The sequence below is a fragment of the Pantherophis guttatus genome, chromosome 2, assembly GCF_059756535.1.
Source record: "Pantherophis guttatus breed Tessera chromosome 2, ASM5975653v1, whole genome shotgun sequence".
In the NCBI taxonomy this organism is placed as follows: Eukaryota; Metazoa; Chordata; class Lepidosauria; order Squamata; family Colubridae; genus Pantherophis; species Pantherophis guttatus.
Genome location: NC_142064.1, coordinates 136,803,978 through 136,827,300, shown reverse-complemented (window position 1 = coordinate 136,827,300; position 23,323 = coordinate 136,803,978). Strand labels below are relative to the sequence as shown.

The 23,323-nt window shown below is 40.4% G+C and overlaps 1 protein-coding gene, 1 non-coding gene and 1 pseudogene across 2 annotated transcripts; 2 read left to right on the top strand and 1 right to left on the bottom strand.

Annotated features, from left to right (window-relative positions):
- Nucleotides 1-226: 226 nt before the first annotated feature.
- On the bottom strand, nt 227-22,907 carry PRIM1 (DNA primase subunit 1). Its single transcript, XM_034412278.2, has 13 exons — nt 22,759-22,907; nt 20,303-20,460; nt 18,518-18,624; nt 16,308-16,381; nt 13,581-13,717; nt 11,254-11,315; nt 10,094-10,203; nt 8,880-8,956; nt 7,577-7,697; nt 5,946-6,015; nt 5,215-5,306; nt 3,643-3,741; nt 227-2,169 (listed from the first exon to the last, which is right to left on the bottom strand). The coding sequence occupies exons 1-13, from the start codon at nt 22,859-22,861 to the stop codon at nt 2,150-2,152; spliced, it is 1,230 nt and encodes a 409-aa protein (XP_034268169.2). The 5' UTR covers nt 22,862-22,907; the 3' UTR covers nt 227-2,149.
- LOC117663158 (U6 spliceosomal RNA) lies at nt 4,474-4,573 on the top strand (annotated as a pseudogene).
- Nucleotides 21,578-21,685, top strand: LOC117663157 (U6 spliceosomal RNA). The gene has a single exon (XR_004590640.2). It is a non-coding gene; the product is annotated as a U6 spliceosomal RNA (small nuclear RNA).
- Nucleotides 22,908-23,323: the final 416 nt, after the last annotated feature.

The following is a 23,323-nucleotide window of genomic DNA, read 5'->3' as shown; positions in this document are numbered from 1 at the left end:
ATATTGTGTTGTGTTATAATTTTTTTTTTAAAAAAGAAAAAAGTTAAAATGAAAGAAAAAGAAATTAAGACTGTAACAGGCACATAGGTTTTACACATTTATAGAACCACCTTTTACAGTAGCCCCCCCCCCCTTTTTTTTAACAGAGAAGGGACCATTCTGGAGGTCCAATCAGGCCAATTTTCATCTGGCTAAGAGATTATAGAAACTAAAGGATAACTATCTCTGCTATCGTAAGAAAGACTGCTTTATTGGAAGTAAAATAGAGCTGAAAAGTCTGAATTTTAGGTATTACATTAGATGGCTGCATTTTACTCTTATATTTTGCCTGATTTTAAATTATGGACAGATTTTTTTTTTTTTTCTGTAACACGGTCGTGCACTGGCCCAGCAAAAATTGCCACTGATAGCGTTTATCGGCATGTGGACCTCCATTCCCCCCCCCACCCGTAGTATATATAAAATTTTATGACTCCTTCAACCAATTTCAACATGGATGATATCGGTTTGCAATACTTGTATGTTTTGATTTTAGAAATCCCCGATATACAGTTTTACTTTGAAAAAGTCAAAGACACATAGCATTGGGTTGAAATCCATCTAAAAGTGGGCTGCTTTAGCTTTTTGGTGAAGGACTAGATGATAAAAATCAGATCCACAGGCTATCTTTGGCAAAGGACCATTCGTTCATGACTATTTGAGATTATAATGGCGTTATGACAAGTCCTCAGAATTCCAGACATCCCAGGATTCCTGCTGTCATATGATCACAATCTGGGCACTTGGCAACAGGTTTCCACTTACAACTAGTTGCACGCTATTTACAATCTTCCCCGCCGGCTTCCCCAGAAAGTCAATGGGGAAGCCAGCAGGGAAGGTCACAAGTCACTTGGGTAAGCCTCTCCTACCTGTGCACCCCGCTTCAACTCTGTGCTTGTGCACACCTGCATATCCTCCCCCGTTTTCCCCATGCCTCCCTCACATCCGACACAACACACACCATGCCTCTTTCGCACCTCCTCACCTGATATACACTCAGACTTCCCACCCCACCCTCCCCAGCAGCAGTCACTTACCGTATTTTTCAGAGTATAAGAAAAAAGAGGATGAAAATCTGGGTGCGTCTTATACTCTGAATGTAGCCCCGCCCAGCTTCTCAAACGGAGGTTTCAGAGGCTGAAAAAAGCATCAGAAACGAAGCTTCAGAAAAAAAGCACCAAACAAGAGCTTCAGAAAAGAAGCCCCCAAACAGAGGTTCAGAGGCTTTTTTTTTCTGAAGCTGTTTCAGAGGCTTTCAGAGGCAGGATTTTTTTTTTTTCTAAAACAGAGATTCAGAAGTTTCAGAGGCAGGAAAAAAAAAAAAAAAAAGCAAGGCACAGAGATAACAACCAAGGAACCTGTTGCTAAAATTCACCTCTGGGAACAGCTGATTGGGGGTATTCCGGGAGGCCGATCCACCTGCCAATCAGCTTTTTTCTTATTTTCCTCTCCAAAAACTAAGGTGCGTCCTATACTCTGAAAAATACGGTACCTGCCTGCCTGGGACTTGCAGCTTCCTTCTGGCCTTTCCACTGACTTTTGTTGTGGGAAGTGGGCAGGAAGTTGCCTCACCTAATGACCTTGGGATTTAGTTAACAATGGTAACTGGGACTGCAGGGATTGCTGTTGCTAAGCAATGCTAACGCACTTCCTAATTGCATTGCTTAGCAATGAAAATTCTGGTCCCAATTGCCACTGTAAGTCGAGGATTACCCGAAATTCTTAAAAACCACAGTCACCAGTCAAAACTGCCTGATATTCGCTTGTAATGTCATGTCAAATAAAGCATAAACGTGTATGTTACATACTGTATGCTGCAATATAAACCCCTATTGTTTGCTGTTTGACAAATATATATCCCACTGATTATACACTCCCATGTTAGCAAAACCAAGTATTTATTTTATATGGCGCAGGGCTGTTGAAACCTGAATGGTTATTAACACTTTTATCGCCTCTTCTTCAGCAAGAAAAGCCTGTTTTGACCTTGTCTGTAAATGGCTGATTTGTGCACAAATCTAGCAAAACAGTCAAGAGTTCTACTGTATTTGAATGCAATTATCTGGCCACATGAAGCTGCCTTGTGACAATGCACTGTGTCTTCAAAACTTCAGAAATCCATCTGCATGTCTTTAAGAAAAAAAAAGGAAAAATAATTTTAAACACAATTAAGGCATACTGTGAAGAAACTTAGTATGTTATACAACAAATTATGTTACCCTCCTCCAAAATGCAGAGGAATTAACTACAATTCCTTTTCTGCGTGGCAATTGATAGGGGTCATAGTCTAGCATACCTGGAAAGGCTGTTTCAGTTACAGGTAGTCCTCCACTTATGACCACAATTGAGTCCAAAATGTCTGTTGTTAATTGAGACATTTATTAAATGAGTTTTGCCCCATTTTATGGCCTTTCTTGCCTCAGTTGTTAAATGAATCACTGCAGTTGATAAATTAATAACTTGGTTGTTAAGTGAATTTGGCTTCCCCATTGACTTTGCTTGTCAGAAGGTCGCAAAAGGTGATCACATGACCTTGGGACACAGCAATGGTCATAAATATGAACCACTGGCCAAGCACCTGAATTTTGATCACATGATCATGGGGATGCTGCAAAGGTTGTAACTGAAAAATGGTCATAAATCAAATTTTTCAGTGGTGTAACTTTGAATGGTCACTAAATGAACTGTTGTAACTCGAGGACCATCTGTAATTGTTAATGTTGAAGGTAGTAGGGAGGGGAAGTATATTTTGCAAAAGTTTTCTTCTTTGAACTTGAAAACAAATGATTTGGAAACGTCTACAATTTCCTCACAATAAGTGGCAACCAGAGTGTATTAGGTATAAGTATTTATCACGTGAAGCCAAAATTACTGTGCAATACTTTGGATTAAATTTCTAAAAGTGCTTTAGTGTGGTACGGGATTGCAAATACAGCACCTGCTTACAACTTTTTAAAGCAGACCCACCCTTTCCTGTGCTTGTACAACTGCCCTCTCTTGATGATTCATTCAATTATCCAAATGTTCTGAGCTAAACATGATAGCACTGAATCATAAACGGATCATATGATTTATACAACCGACACAGCTACAAAATTGACTTTTGTGATTCAATGTCTTGCATCAATAGGCTAAGAGTTTCTGTCCCAAGTAACCTCAAGTTGACATCTTTGCTCTGCAATACATAATACATTTCCTGATATTGCTCCCAAGCCACCCAGTTCACAATTTGAAGCAAGAATAGAAAAGAATAATAGAGTAGAGTAGAGTAGAGTAGAGTAGAGTAGAGTTCTTTATTGGCCGACTGTGATTGGACACACAAGGAATTGTCTTAGATTGCTTAACTGTTTAATTAAAGAAGCCATAGTTGCCTGATTCCCATATCCTACCATTTACAAAGTAGAATGTCAAGTTCAAAAAAGCTACTTCATATTTAATGTAATGTGTGAATTTAGCTTCTCTCTGTTAGCAATAGCCAATAACAAAGAGGAAAAAAAAAACAGTATATTTTTTGTATCAAGTTATGTTGCTGCCCATGTCGCCATCATGACCCTGATGTCACTGAAACAATTTGGGGAGGGGGAGTTGAGTTGGCACCCTTACCGCTTTCTTTCAAACGTTGTCCTTTGTAAGATTTCTCCATTTCTTCTAAGAACTGTTCGAAGACTTTCACGTATGGAGCTAGACTGGTTTTCTTATAATCTGTTTAAAAAAAAAAAGATTGGGAGGGAAGAGAAAAGACTCATTTTATTTCCAAATGTTAAAATCACAACTACCCTGTTTCCCTGAAAATAAGACATCCTCTGATAATAAGCCCAATCGGGCTTTTGAGCACATGCACTAAAATAAGCCTCCCCGCTGAAAAGCCCTCCCCAAAAATATTTAAATTCAGAGCTGCAAATCAGGTAAGATGGCAATAGGAGCCCCATCTTGCTCCATGCACCCCAAAATAATAAGACCTCCCTGAAAATAAGGCCAAGCGCTTATTTCGGAGTTCAAAAAAATATAAGACAGGATCTTATTTTCGGGAAACACGGTACTTAAGCAGAATTAAGGAATTAAGTTTGGCTCCCAGCTGTCCATTTGCTCCAATCAATATGAAAAAGATTAACCTCACTTCCAGGTCAATGCTTTATGCATTCCTGATTTGACTCCAAAGACATACCAGATTTAATTCTAATTATGTCATATTTTTCTATTTGTAAACATTTCAGAAAACCGACCTGTTACATCTCAATTAACCACCTGTCTTGCTGTGCTGCTTATTACTATTATTATTATTTATTTTTACAACAAATAGGGTAGCCTTCATCAAATGTCTATCCTTCACACACTTCCCAGAAAGGCAAATCTCTCACAAAAGATGTCCCAAAGATGCTTTTCTAAAAGGCAACTGGACTTTCTTGTTGTTGTTGTTTTTTTTGAAAAAAAAATGCTGACTCTGGCAACACATACTAAAATTGGAACACAGAAAAGATTAGCATGGCCCCTGCGCAAGGATTACATGCAAATTCACGAAGTGTTCCGTGTCGTTTTCAAAGGAAAAAAACCCCAAGAAAGTCTGGTTGTCTTTTGGAAAAAGCACCTTTGGGACAGCCATAACCTGGATGATTGAGAATCTCCATAGATTCTCACAGAAGATACGCTCACTTCCCTTTCAATTCAAATACATAGGAGAGAAAACAACTACAATGTTCCTCTTTTTTGCACTACTGATATTCAACAGCAAGTCACCAAATGATAGCATTGGGGCAGAAGGAAGGAAAGGCATTAAAACCGAAGTAGGCTTGGTGCACTTATAAAGTTTGGTTTGATTTGCTGATTATACCAAGGGGGGAAATTGTCTAAAAATCATAGTTCCAATGAGATACAGTGGTATCTAAAATTAGCTGATTGGATCCTTTGGTAGTGAAAATAATTTTAATAAATGGTTGTAATCTTGTTTTCAAAAAGCTTTACACTAAAAACATTTCCAACCTATAATTTTGCAGGCCCTTTATACAAGGGTATAAAATAAGAGCAATTACACACAACTGAAGAATTTAGTGCTACCAACACGGCATTTTAACCTGTTCCTCCTCCTTTCTATCTATGCATCAAGGAAATGACACACATTCCCAATGACAACAGAATTGGCTAAAGATTTGTCCTGATCTCTTCTACGACAGCACTCACCTCGGCTTTTACGAGAGCTTTCCGGTAGACCTTCAGTTTCCTTTCCATTTCCTTCATCTTTCCCAATCATGTCCAGCTCATGACAGAGGTGGCTAAGGAATAGAACAAAAACATTGGAAATCCCACAGAATTTGGCCAACCTATATTGATCATGATCATTTCACTGAGCTTGGCTCCAGTAAATTGACAGTTTATGCAGTGGAACTGATCGATCCACTCAATTTTGTTTGAAGAGACCGATTGGGTACATCTATCACATTAAGTGATATTATGCATTTTCTTTTGCTTGAGCCACTGAGTGAATGTAGGCACTATAATGTTTAATCCAGGGGTGCTACTCAGCAGGTTCTGGAGAACCAGTAGTGGAAATTTTGAGTAGTTTGGAGTACCGGCAAATACCACTCTGGCTGGCTCCCGAGTGGGGTGGGAATTTGCAATATCCTCCCCCCAGGAGTGGGGTGGGAATGGGGATTTTGCAGTATCCTTCCCCTGGAGTGGGATGGGAATGGAGATTTTACAGTATCCTTCCCCTGCCACGCCCACCAAGCCACGCCCACAGAATGGTAGTAAAAATTTTTTGAATTCCACCACTGGTTTAATCCTACCAATTGTTGATTATGCAACAAAATAGTGGATAAATAGCTTAATGTGTTGGGTGAACCTAGGCACCATCTCATTCCTACCCTTTCTAGATGCATGTTTGTCATAAATCCCAAAAAGATGATCCATACCCTATAGTGGGGACAGAAAATGGATCGAAGTCATCCAATTTCTTCAGGTCAATTGGAACTGAAATGCGTCCTGAAAGAGATCAAAAGCAGCATTACAACAGCTTCCTTTAAAGCAGAGTTCCCCAACCTTTCTGGCTTTGCAGACCGGCCCGGGGGGGGGGGGGGAGAGGGGGGAGAGAAGAAGAGAGGGGACAGTTCCATGCGAGCGGTGATAAGTCTGCACACGCACAGCTCCATTTGTGTGAGGGGTGGGCACGCATGCATGCCGCTCGTGCAAATGGAGTGTGCACATGTGCTTCCTTGCTTCTCACACAAGTGGAGATATGTACCCATGTGTGAGTGCTTGCCCGCCACTTCCGCAGCCCGGTTCTGAAGGGTTCAAGGCCCAGTAGTGGGCTGCGGCCTGGATTTTGGGGACCCCTAGTTTAAAGACTACTAGTGGGAAGAGAAAAAGCATGCAGCAAGGGACTACATTTCCGAACAGCTCCATGAACTGGCTAAATGTCCACATAGGAACTTTTCCAGACCTTGGAAAGGTCTGTCTCAACTTACAACATTCATTAGTGACTGTTTAAAGTTACAACATCACTGAAAAAGCGACTTATGACTATTTTTCACACTTAACAACCATTGTAGCAGCCCCATGGTGATCAAAATTCAGACCCTTGGCAATTGACTCATATTTATGACAGTTGCAGTGTCCCTGGGTCATGTGATCTTCTTTTGCGACCGCCTGACAAGCATTGTCAACGGGGAATCCAGATTCACTTAACAACCATCTTACTAACTTAACAACTGCAGTGATTCGCTTAACAACATTGGCAAAAAAGGTCGTAAGGTGGGGCAAACTCACTTAACAAATGTGTCATGTAGCAACATAAATTTGGGGCTCAATTGTGGTCATAAGTCGAGGACTACCTGTATTGTCCTATATTCAAAGCACACGCTGGGAAACTCAAAACAACAATTTCACTATTTAGTCTCTTAATACAGAAGAGTAAAAAAAAAACCAAAACGTTTATCTGTTTTTTGGCTCTTGGGTCCTGCTTGTTCTTCCTAAAATGACATAGTAATATAGGACTTATTTAATTCCTAACAGTATTCTCAATCCTAACATATTGCTTTAGATTGATTAAAACTCTCAAACTCCAGAGACAACATGCCCATTTCTATAGTTACAATTTTATCTTAGCATTAAATGCAGTACCCATTTGTTTTTCACAAAACGACACCTTTAGGCATCAAACCACATTTTGCATTTTAGCATTATTTCTTCCCACTGCTCATAACTGAAAACACTAACAGGGAAATGTACATTTCAGAAGCAGCAGAAGGAACCACAGATACGATAGACAAAACAGTATGATGCTACTAATGATGCTTACCAGTAAATCCTCCCTGTTCTCTATGCTCAATTTTGCATACATAGCATTACCTTATTTTATCTTCCAAAAAGCCTGAAAGTAAACCAGGTTGAGAGATAGCAAGTGGCTGAATATCAAATAGTGATCTCGACGGTTGAAATGAATTTCCTGTGTTTCCACCTCCAGCTTCAGCATTCCCTGCCATTTTAGGCCCTCGTCGGATTTCCATCAAAAAGAAATATGCGGGAGCATTGTTCAGCAACTGACCTGTTTTGGGGTGAACGCTGAAAGGGCTCTTCAGCAAATGATTGATGCCTTTGCTAACGTTCATATCCAGGCGGGGAAAACAGTACTGTAGCATAATCTCCATTTCAGAGCGTACCATTTTCTTCAGAATGAGAAAGAGAAAAGGATTAATACAAACTGGCCTAACTCAAGACAATGCCCAGGTCTAGCTCACTCAGTATAGGTAGTCCTCGACTTACAACAGTTCATTCAGTGACCGTTCGAAGTTACAATGGCACTGAAAAAGTGACTTTATGATGATTTTTCACACTTACGACCATTGCAGCATCCCCATGATCAGGTGACCAAATTCAGATGCTTGGCAACTGGCTCGTACTTATGACGGTTGCAGTGTCCCAAGGTCATGTGATCATCTTTTGCGACCTTCTGACAAGCAAAGTCAATGGGGAAACCAGATTCACTTAACAACCGTGTTACTAATTTATGTAACAAATATGGCAAATATATATATATATATATATATATATATATATATATATATATATATATATATATATATATATATCTATCTATCTATATATATATAGATATATATATTAAAATGGGGCAAATAATTAAATTTCTCACTTAGCAACATAAATACTGGGCTCAATTGTGGTCATAAATTGAGGACTACCTGTATTGCCCGGGCAAATCAGCTTCCTGCCTTTCTAAGATTTCAAATCCGAGTCTTTCTCTTTCTTGTTTGGAGAGCTTGGAGGCTGAACTTTGGGTGTTTTAGTACACCCAAAGCACTTCTTGTACTATGATACATCATCATCATAATTTTGTATATTTCCACATTATCATCAACTGAATTTATATGCCGCCTGACTTCTTATAACTCTTCTCCAATCACTGTTTGGGCTTTTTTTTTGTAATTCAGCAGCCAAAAAGCTTTAAGAATAGTTGTAGCTCCCTCTTCAGACGCTCAATTTTCAATAAGCTATAAATAAACCTTTTACGGTGGAAGAAAGTGCAGCAGGGAGAATCAGCCTACTAAAAATAGAAAGTGCTGTTGCATTCTGGATATGTCAGCTTTCTGTCTTGATGACTCTCATTTTATCTCTGCTTATTGATTTTTGCAGGCCCACAAGTGACCCTTGTGCTCTCAAAATCCAGCGCAACTTCAGAAGGCAGAAGCACCAAGGTTTAATCACAAAGCATACTCCAGTCTTGAGTTATTGACCTTTTCAGCACTACAACTTAAAATAAGAATCTCACTCACCTATTAGCAAAGTTCTACCCCAGTGTTAATTTTGCATATACGTACTATTTATTTTACCTTTTTTTCCAGAACTTCCCAGCGCTGCTCTGAATTATGCTTTTTACGGAATTCGGAACGAAGATACTCTTGCTCTGGTGGCAGAATGGCTAAGGACTTTCCAGGTTAGGCTCTGAAGCAAAATAGCCAACTTTTTGTACTTTCTCTGAGAGGGATAGCTTTGCCTTCTTTCAAAAAGACTTGCATGTCAGTCTTCTGTTCCTGGTATACAGTAGGTCAGATGGGCCCACTTCCAAACAAAATCAGTTCTCTCTAAATTCGGTGTTTCTCAACCTTGGCAATTTTAAGATGCAGGGATGATTTCAACTCCCAGAATTGTCAGGGTTGAGAAACTCTGCTCTAATGGGACTTACTTGCAATTAAGTCTGCTTAGAACTGACACTTTAACTTATATACAAACCTTGTTATGTGTGCTACTGAAGAAGATGGGAAAAACAGACTTTTTTCCCCTGTGCATGTGAAAATATCTCCCATTTTGGAGCAGTCCTCTGGAAAAGCTCTCTTCAGGAAGAAAATTAGACCAGCACGGAAAGCACAGGCCTGATTATTCTTGACCTTTTCTAGCTAAACATCCTGTTCTACTGCCACAAATAATTTGGGGAAAGGTTATCACAGGAGTTGATTCCTTTTAGGATATCCATTGGGAACCATTATTCCTTCTGTTGTTGCCGGAATACAATTGCTATGGGAGTTGTAGTTGAGCATCAGGAATTTAATAGATTCCGCCCCCCCCTAATTGCAAATAAGCCATTTATCCCATTTTCAAACACTGATGGTTTCTTACTATACTTCCTCCCTCCATCTTAATCTTCTCTGCTTTCTCTCAGAAATAATGTCCCACAACCAAAGACCAAGTATAACCACACACTGTCTATTAGAAGGAAAAAGAAGGCAGAGGCGAAGAAGTTGTCTAAGGAAGATGTTGTCCAAGAAGCTTACTTGCTTCTGCCTGAAAGATGCCTTGGCCAATTAATGGATTCTGTATTGATGAGGGGTTTTTTTTGAGAGTGGGAGTTTATTACATTCCCGTTAGAAATAATTTTACTTCCTGGCTACTGCAACAATCCAGATGCTAGTCTGTAGATATCTGGATTATGTTTTACACATTTTCTTGACCATTTATGGGTAGTCTGGCCAGATAGTCGTACAAAAATACGTTCTTTGCCTATTTTTGTATAACCTCGACTCCATCTTTGACAATCCAAAAAGGATATTCTCTGGAACCAAAGCTAACAGCTTTTCCCATTTTTCTTTATTTCCAAGTATGTCCTGACCAACGAGAGCATATTCTTTGAAGTAACGTTTCACTATATCCAATGATGCTCTGAAAAAGAAGAGAGGAAAGCCTCAGAGAGATAAATGGTTCCTGAATGTTTTAGGATTTTGTAAGAGAGAGAATGTCAGGCAGATGCAACTTTCTCATGCAGAGAAAAATAAAACAAGTTCTGCTGAAGTCATTTCATCAGCATTTAATTTGCTCCTGCTTGAAACTGGAGGATTTAGTTTATAGCATTTATAGCAGTGTGCAAAATAGCAAGTCCTAATTCTACATCGACACCACTTTTAAGTATAAGGACAAAAAGGCATGGGAAGAGCAACACTTTATTCTGCAGATTTTTGCCAATATGCTAAGCACTTCTTTCAGGATCTGCGCGCATAAGCAGTAAAGTAATGTAAAAAGTGCCAAACAGTATTATATATCATCTGAGAATCCAAAATACACATTTAAAGGTTTTTAAGTCTAAGCTAGTTTCTTCATGTCAGCATGGGGCGAATTAGCGAAAAGATTTTAACCAGCACTTTAGTATCACTGCCTGGAGACCTTTATCCACCTGCTCATTCAAACCAGAGCTGTCATCAGGATAGTATTAAGTATAAGTAAGTCACCCTTGGCAATTGCCAACAAGCTTACCTGTGGTTAAAAGCTTCAGATTCTATACTAAGTTTTGTCAATGCTTCTTCTAGAAAGCGGTAGCTGAGTTGGAAACAGACCGCAGCAGTAGGTGGTCTCCTCTTTAGCCACATCAAGAATTGCATCTATCCTGATTCATACCGCCACAAGGCAGAGTGCTCTATTTATCTAGATGTATTTATTTGATCTGATGCAACTCGAGTCCAAATAATGCTAAGCTCTTGCTTAGACCACACTTCCTTAAACCCTACGATTCTCAGTTCAATTCAAAAACTGTTTCAGCTTGGAGTGTGGCATCCACGGCCTCTCACTATCGTTGAACAGTAACCATTGCCCAAAACAAGGGAAATTGCAATTCAACAATTTTTGGAAGGCTCCCTACTCAAATTGCTAAGATAGATTTTAACTGGAAACCAGAAGGCACCAAGTTCCACTTCATGGCACCTGCACACATTAACTGACCTGATAAAAGGATGAATGTGTTTATCTGAGAGAGTTACTTTCTTGATGGTTCCTTCACCTCCCTAGAAATGTTCAAGGAAAAGCAAGGTTAGAATCTGTTTATGTCTGCTTTCCTCCCCTTTGGACATGAAAATCTCAGTGGTACTTCTGGCTACACATGTCACAGAATTGGGACATAGTGCTGAATTTTCTGCCTCACTTGTCTCTTTTCCCAACATTTCAGTTGCCCCTCATGGCACCATTTAGTTCATCAATATTAAAAAAAAAAAAAACAACCTGAAGGAAAAGTTAAAGGTAAATTTCAGCTAGTGAGCAACACAGTTCTAGGCTGCATAAACAGAGGGATAGAATCAAGATCACGTGAAGGGTTAATACCACTTTATAATGCCTTGGTAAGGCCACACTTGGAATAGTGCATTCAGTTTTGGTCGCCACGATGTAAAACAGATGTTAAGTCTCTAGAAAGAGTACAGAGAAGAGCAACAAAGATAATTAGGGGACTGGAGTCTAAAACATATAAAGAATTGTTGCTAGAACTGGGTATGTCTAGTCTGATGAAAAGAAGGACTGGGGTAACATGATAGAAATGTTCCAATATCTCAGGGGCTGCCACAAAGAAGAGGGAGTCAAGCTATTCTCCAAAGCACCTGAGGGTAGGACAAGAAGCAATGGGTGGAAACTAATCAAGGAGAGAAGCAACTTAGAACTGAGGAGAAATTTCCTGACAGTGAGAACAATTAATCCGTGGAACAACTTGCCTCCAGAAGTTGTAAATGCTCCAACACAGGAATTTTTTTAGAAGAGATTGGATAACCATTGTCTGAAGTGGTGTAGGGTTTCCTGCCTAAGCAGGGGGTTGGACTAGAAGATCTCCAAGGTCCCTTCCAAATCTTGTTATTCTATTTCTATTTCTAAAAATACTGGAGCCTCATCTTTCTGGGCATCTAGGCAATCTGATAAAGCATACAATTGGTTTTAATTTAAAGAGTTCCCGCTAAGAGCTAAGCTAACAGCATTTTGCGCTGTGAAGTCTAAACAACATATGCAGGGAGTGGGAGAGAACAGAAGAGAACTATGTTGATTTCCAAACATGGAGAACACACTGAACTTATTCATACATTGTGCTAAGCCCTGATTTGTTGAATAAACTGGGTGTGTGGGTCTCCGTGTATGTGTCACACACTACTGTATAAAACTATACTAGTGGTTTTCGAACTAGTTGGGTAAATTCACATTGTGCTAAGACGAAGCTAACTAAATCATATTGACCTAGCTTATTACATAGTTTATGTCTCATAAAAGGACAAAGGACAGGCTCATGTAATAGTTGTGTAGGCAAGCATTTGACCTGCAGAACTGTGCTCATATTGGCAGCTATTTCATAATTGCATTGCTCCTCCTTCAGGTTCTCACATTTATTGACTTTTTATTGTTTTGGCCAGGATTTCCAAAGAACACTTAAGTCCCCCTTTACCGATTCTCTGCTTTTCCCATTAAACAATTAAAGAGGCAGAAAACCTTTCCTTAAATGATTTCCATTCCGAGCAGCTGTGGTAAAAATAGAAACAATGCAGGCCTGTATTACAGCAGATAATTATACTGTGGATTTTATTATACTAAGAATTTATTTCTCTTGTTTTCTTGGTTCCCCCGCTCCCATTTCCTCATTTTGTGTGCTCTCTTTTCAGTTTGAAAAAAGGATGGGAAGGGCAAATTTTTATGGATCCATAAACCATTCTAGGAATCTTTGTGGTTGAAGAATGGATTAAATATAATGTACGCAAATCAATAGCACCTCCATTTACTGTCTTTACTCTTTCCAGATGCAGGCTCTGATATAACAGCCTATTGTCAAGACTGTACTCATGCGTGATTAATCAAGGCTGACTCCGCCTTCCATCCTTCCGAGGTGGGTAAAATGAGGACCCAGATTGTTGGGGGCAATAAGCTGACTCCGTAAACCACTTAGAGAGGGCTGTAAAGCTCTGTGAAACGGTATATAAGTCTAAGTGCTATTGCTATTCCCTCACCCTTTTGATGTGAAGGTCTACTTATTTCTTCCGGTAAATGACAGATAGGTAACTTGAGTCCACAGGATAATACCCAAGCTGCTGTTCTGTAACTCCCAGCATCCACACTAGTTGCCCTGACAAAAATTGGTGCCAATTGGAAATCAAAACTGCAGCTATTAAAATCTGCCACTTCAGACCTGGGAAACTGATTTTTTTTGAGTTGCATCAGCTGCGTGGTTATTTTGGAGAATTCTCTCCTGGCCCTGCCCACTGCAAATCTCATTACAAAGTTCCTCTCTCGTTACAGGAACACACCTTGACTAGGGAGAGATATTCCACTGCGGCAGAGCGGAGAGTTGAAGACCACTTCCTGACAGCATCGTCACACACCCAGCAATGGACCCCTCTGCGTCCTGAATACACCCACAGTCTATGCTGAATGCCGAAGTCCTCTGCAGGGACAGAAGGAAAGCCAAAATAAATAAATAAATAAATAAAAAATACACTATTTACATTACCAAACAAAACTTAAGAGCTATAAAAATTTACATTTATTCTGTTCAATACAAATCTGTGACACAAACTATGGCAATCTGTAAACAATGACTTCTTATAGAATGTGTTGAATGAACCCAATTACGGCTTATTTATAGTTAAAGCCATGGCTGAAGACAGCCGATCAAAGAAAATAGCAGCTTGCTTAACAGCTACAGCAAAAAAAAAAGCTGCACCGCTGAGTCAAAACAATGCAAATAAGAACAATAAACAGGAATGCTAGGAGCCAGTTTGCCATTTATTTATAGCTTACTTGATACTGTACATTTCTGCGTTTTACTGTATAGTTTAGTCTTCTATTTCAATTTTGAGTTTGATTATAAACAGCTTCAAGATTTTTCTGAGATGAAGCAGTAAAAAGATGTTTGAATAAAGACTCATAAATACTGAAAGACCACTAAATATGACTATTTAAAAGAATACATGTATTGTTCTCCGCTATAAAACATTTGATGAGAACCAGTGGGAGTAGACCACACAGCTCTTTATAAAGGTAGCGGCCCCTGACTGATTATGGCTGGTCCTGAAAAACCTAAGCAGAGTTGGACTTCATTCATCCTTAGATGGGAGACCACCAGGAAATCCTGGGACTAGTTTGGAAAGATAATATAGTCCCAGAAGGTGGCAGTGAGATACTGTTTCTGAGCAAACTACTGTATTTTTTGGACTATAAGATGCATCTAAATTTAGAAGAGAAAATCAACAAAAAAAGTTTTTGGCCTCCGCGCGCCCCATTTTCAGCTCTTTTTTCTGCTCATTTTCTAGGCTTTTTTCCTGCCAATTTTCAAGGCTTTTTTCAGCCTGTTTTCAAGGATTTTTTAGGCCGTTTTTTCCCCAAAAATTTGGCCAAAAAAACCCTCGAAAATGGGCCAAAAAACCCTCGAAAATGGGCCGAAAAGCCTCAAAAATGGCCTGAAAAAAGCCCCCCAAAAGGGTCGAAAAAAGGCCTGAAAAAGGCAGAAAAAAGGGCATTTATTTATTTATTTATTTATTATATTTCTATATCGCCTTTCTCCCGTAGGACTCAAGGCGGTGTACAGTCAAGAAAGGCATGCAGAAGGAAAAAAAAAAGCGGTTGGCAGGTGGGTGGGGCTTCGGCAATATTCGGTCTATAAGATGCACAGACATTTCCACCCCCTTTTGGTGTGTGTCTTATAGTCTGAAAAATATGGTATGTATCCTATCCTGACATGTTAACATATCACCAAGAATGGTGCTCTACTCAAGAACAGGCAGAAGCATCCTCCTTCAGATGGGAGCTAAGACATGTATGAACTGAAGGATAGAAGAGCTGAGCACTGCAAAGAAAACTCAAGGAATGCGCCAAACCAAAGACTATTTGGCACATATCTACTAAAAAATAGAAATGGGTCTATCCATCTTTCCTATTGTCAAATGATAGATGAGGTCAATTCTTCTCAATCCAGTGCACTCCAGATATTTTAGAATTGCTGCTCCAATAATCTCCAGCCAGCATGACTATAGTTCCCCAAAGTGTCAAATTAGGGAAACCCCAACTAGCCACTGTCAAGAATATTTGCCAATTCACTCAGACAGCCATGAGCCAATATCTGTTCTTCCTTTCTTACGTGTAATGGGCATGCAAATATATAGGTTTCTCCTCCAACTGTGCAGGACCAAGATTAAGTAGCAGGAGGCTAGGAATAAATTAACTTTGATATAATTTTATAATAAGGGACGCAGTGGCTCAGCAGTTCGAATCCCTAGTGCTGTGTAACGGGATGAGCTCCCGTTACTGGTCCCAGCTTCTGCCAACCTAGCAGTTCAAAAGCACGTAAAAAATGCAAGTAGAAAAATAGGAACCACCTTTGGTGGGAAGATAACAGCGTTTCGTGCGCCTTTGGCGTTTAGTCATGCCAGCCACATGACCAAGGAGACATTTTCAGACAGCACTGGCTCTTTGGCTTTGAAATGGAGATGAGCACCGCCCCCTAGAGTCGGGAACAACTAGCACATATGTATAAGGGGAACCTTTACCTTTTTAATTTTACAATAAATCAAAGAAATATAGTTCACATGATTATCCCCGTACAGTTAATACATTTCCTACCATATTAAAACTTGCACTTGGACACTAACATGTTTTGGAGGGATGCCTGGAGGCAACTGAGGTAATTCATTGCTGTAAAGGGAACTATAGAACCTAACATCTGTACATCCCGCAATAATCTACCTTTCTATGACTCACCATTAATGTCAACTTGCACAACATGGAACACGATTTAAAATTTGTTATCAATTAGATATAATCCCCCCCCCCCGGCCCTATTACTAAAGGATGGGGAACATCATGAAACAAAGACATGCCTTCTCTTTTCTTTAGGCCAGGCACCTTGTGCAGTCAAGAGGGTTGACGCAATCACATAATTCTGAGATACTTCTAGGCTGCTCAAAGGCGGATATGTTCTAGCTTTGCTAGAGGAAGAGTGGACAGCCATAGGGATTAGAAAGCTATCAGCCACTTACCTACAAGGGCTCGGTCTATAACGCGGATGGCAATGGTCATGAGAGTCCAGCATTTGGAACAGATCTCTGCAGAGCTGAAAGAGACAAAACGATTCCTACTCATAAAAAGGACCTAAAGATCATGTAAACATCGTAGTCAGTAGGTAATCTTTCACTTACAACTATTCATTTATAGTGACCATTCAAAGTTACAATGGCACTGAAAAAAGTGACTTATTATTGTTTTTCACTCTTAGGGCCATTGCAGCATCCTCATGGTCAGTGATTAAAATTCAGATGCTTGGCAACTGGTTCACATTGGTGACGGATGCTGGGATCACATGATCATCTTTTGATAAGCAAAGTCCATAGAGAAGCCAGATTCACTTAACAACTGTATTACTAATTTAACAACTGTAATTGTTCTGCCCCAGCTACGGACCCCAAAGAACGCAGCACACACAAACTCTATACAAAGCTTATTTTACTCAAAAAACTTAGTCTTTATCAACCAAAGGCTGTTAATAATTTTGCAGAGAATCCAGACGCGAAGGAGAGTGAACTGAAGTTGTTCCCTGCAGCTTGCTGCAAGCGGCGTTCCTCCTTAAATAGGCTAAGACAATGGCCAATTAGCCCCAAGCCTTACTCTCAAGGAGACCTCCTCTTGAGGAGCCATTCCTGCCTTTTGGCAGCTCTGCGCGCCTGTGCATCGAGAAGAGGCTCCTCCTCTTCGTCCTCTTCACTTAAAGGAGCTTCTGGAGGTTCTGAAGGCCCTGGCTGAATCCCCGCCTCTGGCACCACATCTTCTCCAGCCTCCTCACTGTCCGACTTGAGCGCCAGCTGCACAAGCTGCTGGTGCAGCACACCAGCCTCCTTGTTGTCGGAATCAGCTATAATCTGCACAGGCCACTGACGGACCACAACAGTAATGATGGACTTAACCGCTGTGGCAAAAGTCATAAAATTGGGCAAAACTCACTCAACGGTCTCGTTTAGCAACAGAAATTTTGGCCTCAATTGTGGTTGTAAATTGACCTGTACTGTACAGTCTTGAATTCTCTTCCAGCTTGTCAACATGGCCAGTGGTAAGGATGGGATTTTTAGTGCCACACTATGATTTAGGTAATTTGTGCTAATACACTTACCAATAAGTGCACTTATTAGAACAAGCTTTATTTCCAAGCACTGGTTTGAAATGCATATGTTGACTTAATCACATTGCTTAAAAAAGAAGGCAGAAAAGCAGAATGCTTTCCCACCAATAACTTGGACAGTGTGTGGTAGAATTGTTGCCTTGAGATTTAAAAAATAAATACAGCTAAACGAAGCTGGGAATGAGAACTCTTTGTTCAGAATGGGAAGATCTAGTTTCTCAGAGGCAACTGGCAATACAGTCAGTTGTTTTTATTATCTTGTCCCCTGGCAATCTTCCTTGCCTGTTGACATACAATGATAATATATCATAAAGTTTGGAATTGAGTACAACCACCCCTTGTATGTTTGCGTGAAAATAAGGTCCATTGTGTGCAGTGTGGTTTACTTTTGAGAAATACCGTATTTTTCGGAGTATAAAACGCACCTCCCCCCCCAAAGGTGGTGAAAATTTAGGTGCATCTTATACACTGAATGTAGCCTCGCCCACCCACTGTCCCCCACCCTTTGGCCTCTGCCTCGCAGCAGATACCTCCTTGCAAGCAAACAGCAAGAAAAAACAGCTCCTTTCAGCTTCAACACAGCCTCATTAGCACAAGTTGATTGGATTGGCTTCCTGACTCTCAGCTGATTTGCTCTCAGCTGTTTTGTGCAGGGCTCTGCTGCTTGCTGCAAAAAGGTAAATTGCTAGAGCAGATTTTTTTTTCCCCTTGTGCTAATCAAGCTATGCTGAAAACAAAAATGAAATTAAAGCAGGCTGTTTGCTGTAACGAGGCAAAATTGGGCAGAGGGAGATTTCTTTTTCTTCTTTTCCTCACCAAAAAAGGTAGGTGCGTCTTATACTCCGGTGCGTCTTATACTCCGAAAAATACGGTATTTATAATACTGCTGCCCAAGGGATTTCATTATTCAGAAAACCGATCTTTTTGTAGCTAGAGGAATAGAGACTTTGTCAGGAAGGACCATCTGAACGGTCTGTAGATCCAAGTACAGTACATCATGTTCTTTCTGCATAATATTTTTCCCATTACGAATTGGCTAATGAATATCAAATAACGATCGCAGAAAGATAAAGCTACCTGCAGCATTGCCTAACATCATCATAATCCGTCAGGTCTATATCAAACACCAATTCCTTTTCCTGAGCTTGAAAAGCACCCATGTGGACGGTGTTATGCTGGACAGGCTGCAAAGAAACAAACAAAACACAACCCAGAATGAGCTCAAGTATTAGCATCATACTATAATTTATAATCTAAATCTCATTCCTTCATTACATTTCAGACTTCTGCATTTTTTATTTTTTGTTTTGGCCACCGATATGCTGTCAAGTCATTTTCAGCCATTCAAACAATACATCACAGAGGAATAGGAAGTCTGGATAGGAAGCATTCAGGAATGGCTGCAGAGGCTTTTCAGGATCATTCGCTGTTATAGGAGGTTGGAAAACAGTTGTTTGATGTTCCAAGTGACATATGAGAATAAACAATAAAGAATGATAAACATTCCAAGATTATATACTGCTCAAACAATAAAGGGAACACAAACAGAAGACATCCGAGATCTGAATGAATGAAATAGCCTTATTAAATACCTTGTTCTTTACATACAGTAGTTTATACACTGCTCAAACAACTAAAGGGAACACAAAACTACTGTATGTAACGAACAAAGTATTTAATAAGGCTATTTCATTCATTCAGATCTCGGATGTCTTCTGCTTGTGTTCCCTTTATTTTTTTGAGCAATATATATAATCGCTGCAAAGCCTTTTCTAAATTCTTATTTAGAGTATAAAAGCTGAATAAGAGCACTACCAAATACCTATTTTCTGTATGTATCCCAATATAGGTAGTCCTCGACTTATGACCATAATAGAGCCCAGAATTTATATTGCTAAGCGAGAAATATGTTAAGTGAGTTTTGCCCCATTTTACGCCTTTTCTTGACACATTTGTTAAGTGAATCACTGCAGTTGTTAAGTTAGTAAGACAGCTGCTAAGTGAATCTGGCTTTCCCGCTGAGTTTGCTTGTCAGGAGGTCACAAAAGTGATCACATGACCCCGGGACACAGCAACCGTCATAAATATGAACAAGTTGTCAAGCATCCGAATGTAAGTCATGTGACCATGGGGATGCTGCAACGGTCGTAAGTATCAAAAATGGTCATAAGTCACCATTGTAAATTTGAAAGGTCACTAAATGAACTGTTGTAAATCGAGGACTACCTGTACTGTATATTAGTGAATAGTAAACACATGGATGTTCAGGTAGCATATCAGGACAGCTTTCATCTGTTAATCCCCATACGTTTGACATATTAATAACATCAACAAAGAAAATAGGATACTTTATTTGGCCAAGTGTGATTAGACACACAAAGAATTTGTCTCCAATGCAGAAGCTCTCAAGTGTACATGCAAGTGTACATGTGCCCATGCCCATAATTCAATGTGCCCCACCCCCCCTGTGCATGCATATGCTCCCCCCACTTTTGGCACATGATGGCACAGTGGGCCCGGTAGGCCCATTTTTTTGCCCTCCCCAGGCTCCAGAGGCTTTCTAGGAGCCTGGGGAGGGCAAAAACAGCCTTCCCCACCGCCCCAGAGGCCCTCCAGAAGGCCAGAAACAGCCCGTTTCCCAACGTCCGGTGGGCCCGGAAGGCCGGAAAATCAGATGGCTGGCACGCGCATGCACGTGGAGCTGAGCTAGGGCAACGTTCGCATGCCCACAGATATGGCTCTGCGTGCCACATAGGTTCGCCATCACGGCTCTAGGCACTTTGGGGGGGCTGTAATTTGAATAGATTTTGTAGGCACCCGGCTGAGGAAGACTGCTTCATATCAGAATATTCCATTCCATACCTTGTGCGAATACACGGCTCCAATGTCAATTTTATATGGACACAATTTTTGGATTTCTTTTTCCAATTCCTGTGGGGTGTTGAAAGACTGATACCGCACATAGATATCATCACGGAGTGTGAATGAGAACTCCCGTCGCTGAAAATAGTTCTTTGACACTACAAAAGGAAAACACACAATCCCATTTTGGTTTCATGGCAGAACATAAAAGTAATTTCCTCACTTCTCAATTCTTCCACAAATCCATGAGATGGTCAGTCACTAAGTATTAGATTCTCTACATCAAGCTTTCCTTAGAGGGTCGTTTCAAGTATATAAGCAATGCATATGATGCAAATGGAAAGTTCTGAAAAATGCTACTTATCTACAGTAGTGGCCAAAATTGTGGAAACTTTTTGGGAAAAGTGTATTTTTGAGGTTTGATGGCTAATAACACCACTTTTTTTTTGGAGTTTCAAGATGATCATATTCCACTGCTGGAATGGCCCGGGAATAGCCCAGACCTTAATACAACTGAAAATCTATGGAGCCGACTAAAGAAACTTGTTAATCAGAAGTGACCCACCAATAAAACCCAGTTAATAGACGCAATCATTCAATCTTGGTATTACATTATAACAGCTGCAGAACTAAAAGACTTGGTTCACTCCATGGGAAGACATTGTAAGGCCGTAATTCATGCTAAAGGTTACCCAACTATTAATTGATGTGATTTTTGTATATCTCATTTTTTCTACGTGTTTCACTTTTCTTCTTTATACTGTAACTCCTAATAGCAAATCCTTCATAAAAGTTATTGCATTATTCTTGATTAAATTATCTTTCCATTGATATATAATTTAATGGTACTACTCCAAAAAATAGTGTTATTAGCTAGTTTCAGAAAATACACTTTTCCCAAAAGGTTTCCTCAATTTTTTGTCACTACTATATTATCCCAGGTCAGTCCTTTGATATAGGCCAAGTCAAGAAACAGACTCTATGGGAATTCTAGAACTCCTTGTTATTGATACACCTGTAGGCTATAAAAACAGAATCTGGCTTATACTAAAGTCAAGCAGGCTAAGTTTATGTCTCATGCTTTTTTACTGTTCAGACCAAGCCCCCATTTTGCTAATAGTCTCTGTATACTTCCATTCTCTATATCCTGGTGGGTAATGATAAAGAATGCAAACTGGAAGAGGTGCAGAGGACAATTGATCAAACCTATTATTTGCAGTAAGCTGAGAGACCAGATTGTTTGGGTTCCTCTTTCAGAGTTGCTCCCAAACAAACTTTATAAACTTCGGCAGCACATATACTAAAATTGGAACGATACAGAGAAGATTAGCATGGCCCCTGCGCAAGGATGACACGCAAATTTGTGAAGCGTTCCATATTTTTAAAAAGAGCCTGGTGGCACAGTGGACTAAGTGCTGTTAAAGTAGCACTTAAGTTGCCAGCTGCCTGCAATTATTGCAAGTTCAAATCTCACCAGGCTCAAGGTTGACTCAGCCTTCCATCCTTTCGAGGTAGATAAAATGAGGACCTGGATTGTGGGGGCAATAAGCTGACTTTGTATAAAAAAGAACACCGCTTAGGGGTGGCCGAAAGCCCTACTAAGCAGGTATATACAAAAGTATGAAGGCTATTGCTTAACGCATTGTAAACCGCCCTGAGTCTCTGGAGAAGGGCAGCATAAAAATCTAATAAAATAAATAAATAACTTTTCAAAATGACCAAAATCCTTGTAAAATGCTTTACAGCTGCTAACCAACATTGCTTCCCACCCACCACATTTGATTCTTTTGTAGCATATATTCTAAAATGTTTTTTTCTTAAATACCGTCTCTAAAATCCAATTGTAACGAGGTCCCTTTCTACTTGTTGTGTAACGTACCTGGTACTCAAAAAGATACAGTGCCTCCAAATTTGCTTTGTTCCTGGCTTCAAGTCAATTTAAGTGGTTTGGGGAAAAAAAAAAAAAAACCACCAACACATCTTGCATCAGTGAACACATCCACACAGTTAGAGGGTGTGTAAAGAACACAGTGTAAAGAACAATGTAAAGTCACCTAGCCTGATCAACAGTTCAGAGGTTCGAATCCCTAGTACAGGTCTCCTGCGTGAGCAGGAGGTTGGACTAGATGACCTCTAAGGTCCCTTCCAATTCTGTTACTGTTACTGAAATCTGGTCAGCACTTGTTGCAAAATGTCATTTAGGGACCCACTAGCCTGCTTGCGCCAACATCAATGCCCATGTCCCTATCCTTACCTTAAAACCCCACAAAACGCGTGTTGACCTCCTTTAACCCACTTAAAGCATAATCCCTTCCGATTTTACAGAAGTGGAGCGTTCAGCAGCCGAATTTTGCACATGCTCGGAGTCACGCATGTTTCAAACTGATTGAACAGTTTCCTGCGGACTTTCCCTCGCCCTCCCACCGGGGTCCCGAAACGCCTCGCCCCTTCCTCACCATCGCCGTAGCGGAGCCACCGGCCGTAAAGGCCGAAGGGGAAGAGGCGGCGGTAATAAAGGCGCAGCAAGTCAGGCAACGAGCCGGGATCGAAGCTTGCCATGATCACAGCAAAACAGGAGAGCGCGGGAGAAGTTAGGCACCACCCCCTTGCCGCTTTAGAGCCAATCCGAACAGCGGACCGCCTTGTCTGACGGGGACGTCTTGGTGCTTCTGGGAATTGTAGTTCCAGAGGGAAAGAAAAAAAAGAAAAGTCGGACAGAAGGAGTTTGCTGGTTCTAAAGTGGCCTCTGTCGACCTCCAGTGGTTTCCTCACATTGTGAAGTGTGGGTTTTGCCTGAGAGTTTGTCTATTCATTTACGTTCCGACTTTCTACTTCAGTGAATACTCAGTGAATACATAGGACCAGGGGATTATTTGAGGATTTAAAAACCTGTAACCAGAAGGAAGAACACTGGCAGCACAGCCGAACTTTCCTTCCGTCTGTGAAGGAGCCTTTACCATGGAAGCGTAATTTTGCTGCGTCCTTCAGACCAGTGTTTCTCAATCTTAGCAAATTTAAGAT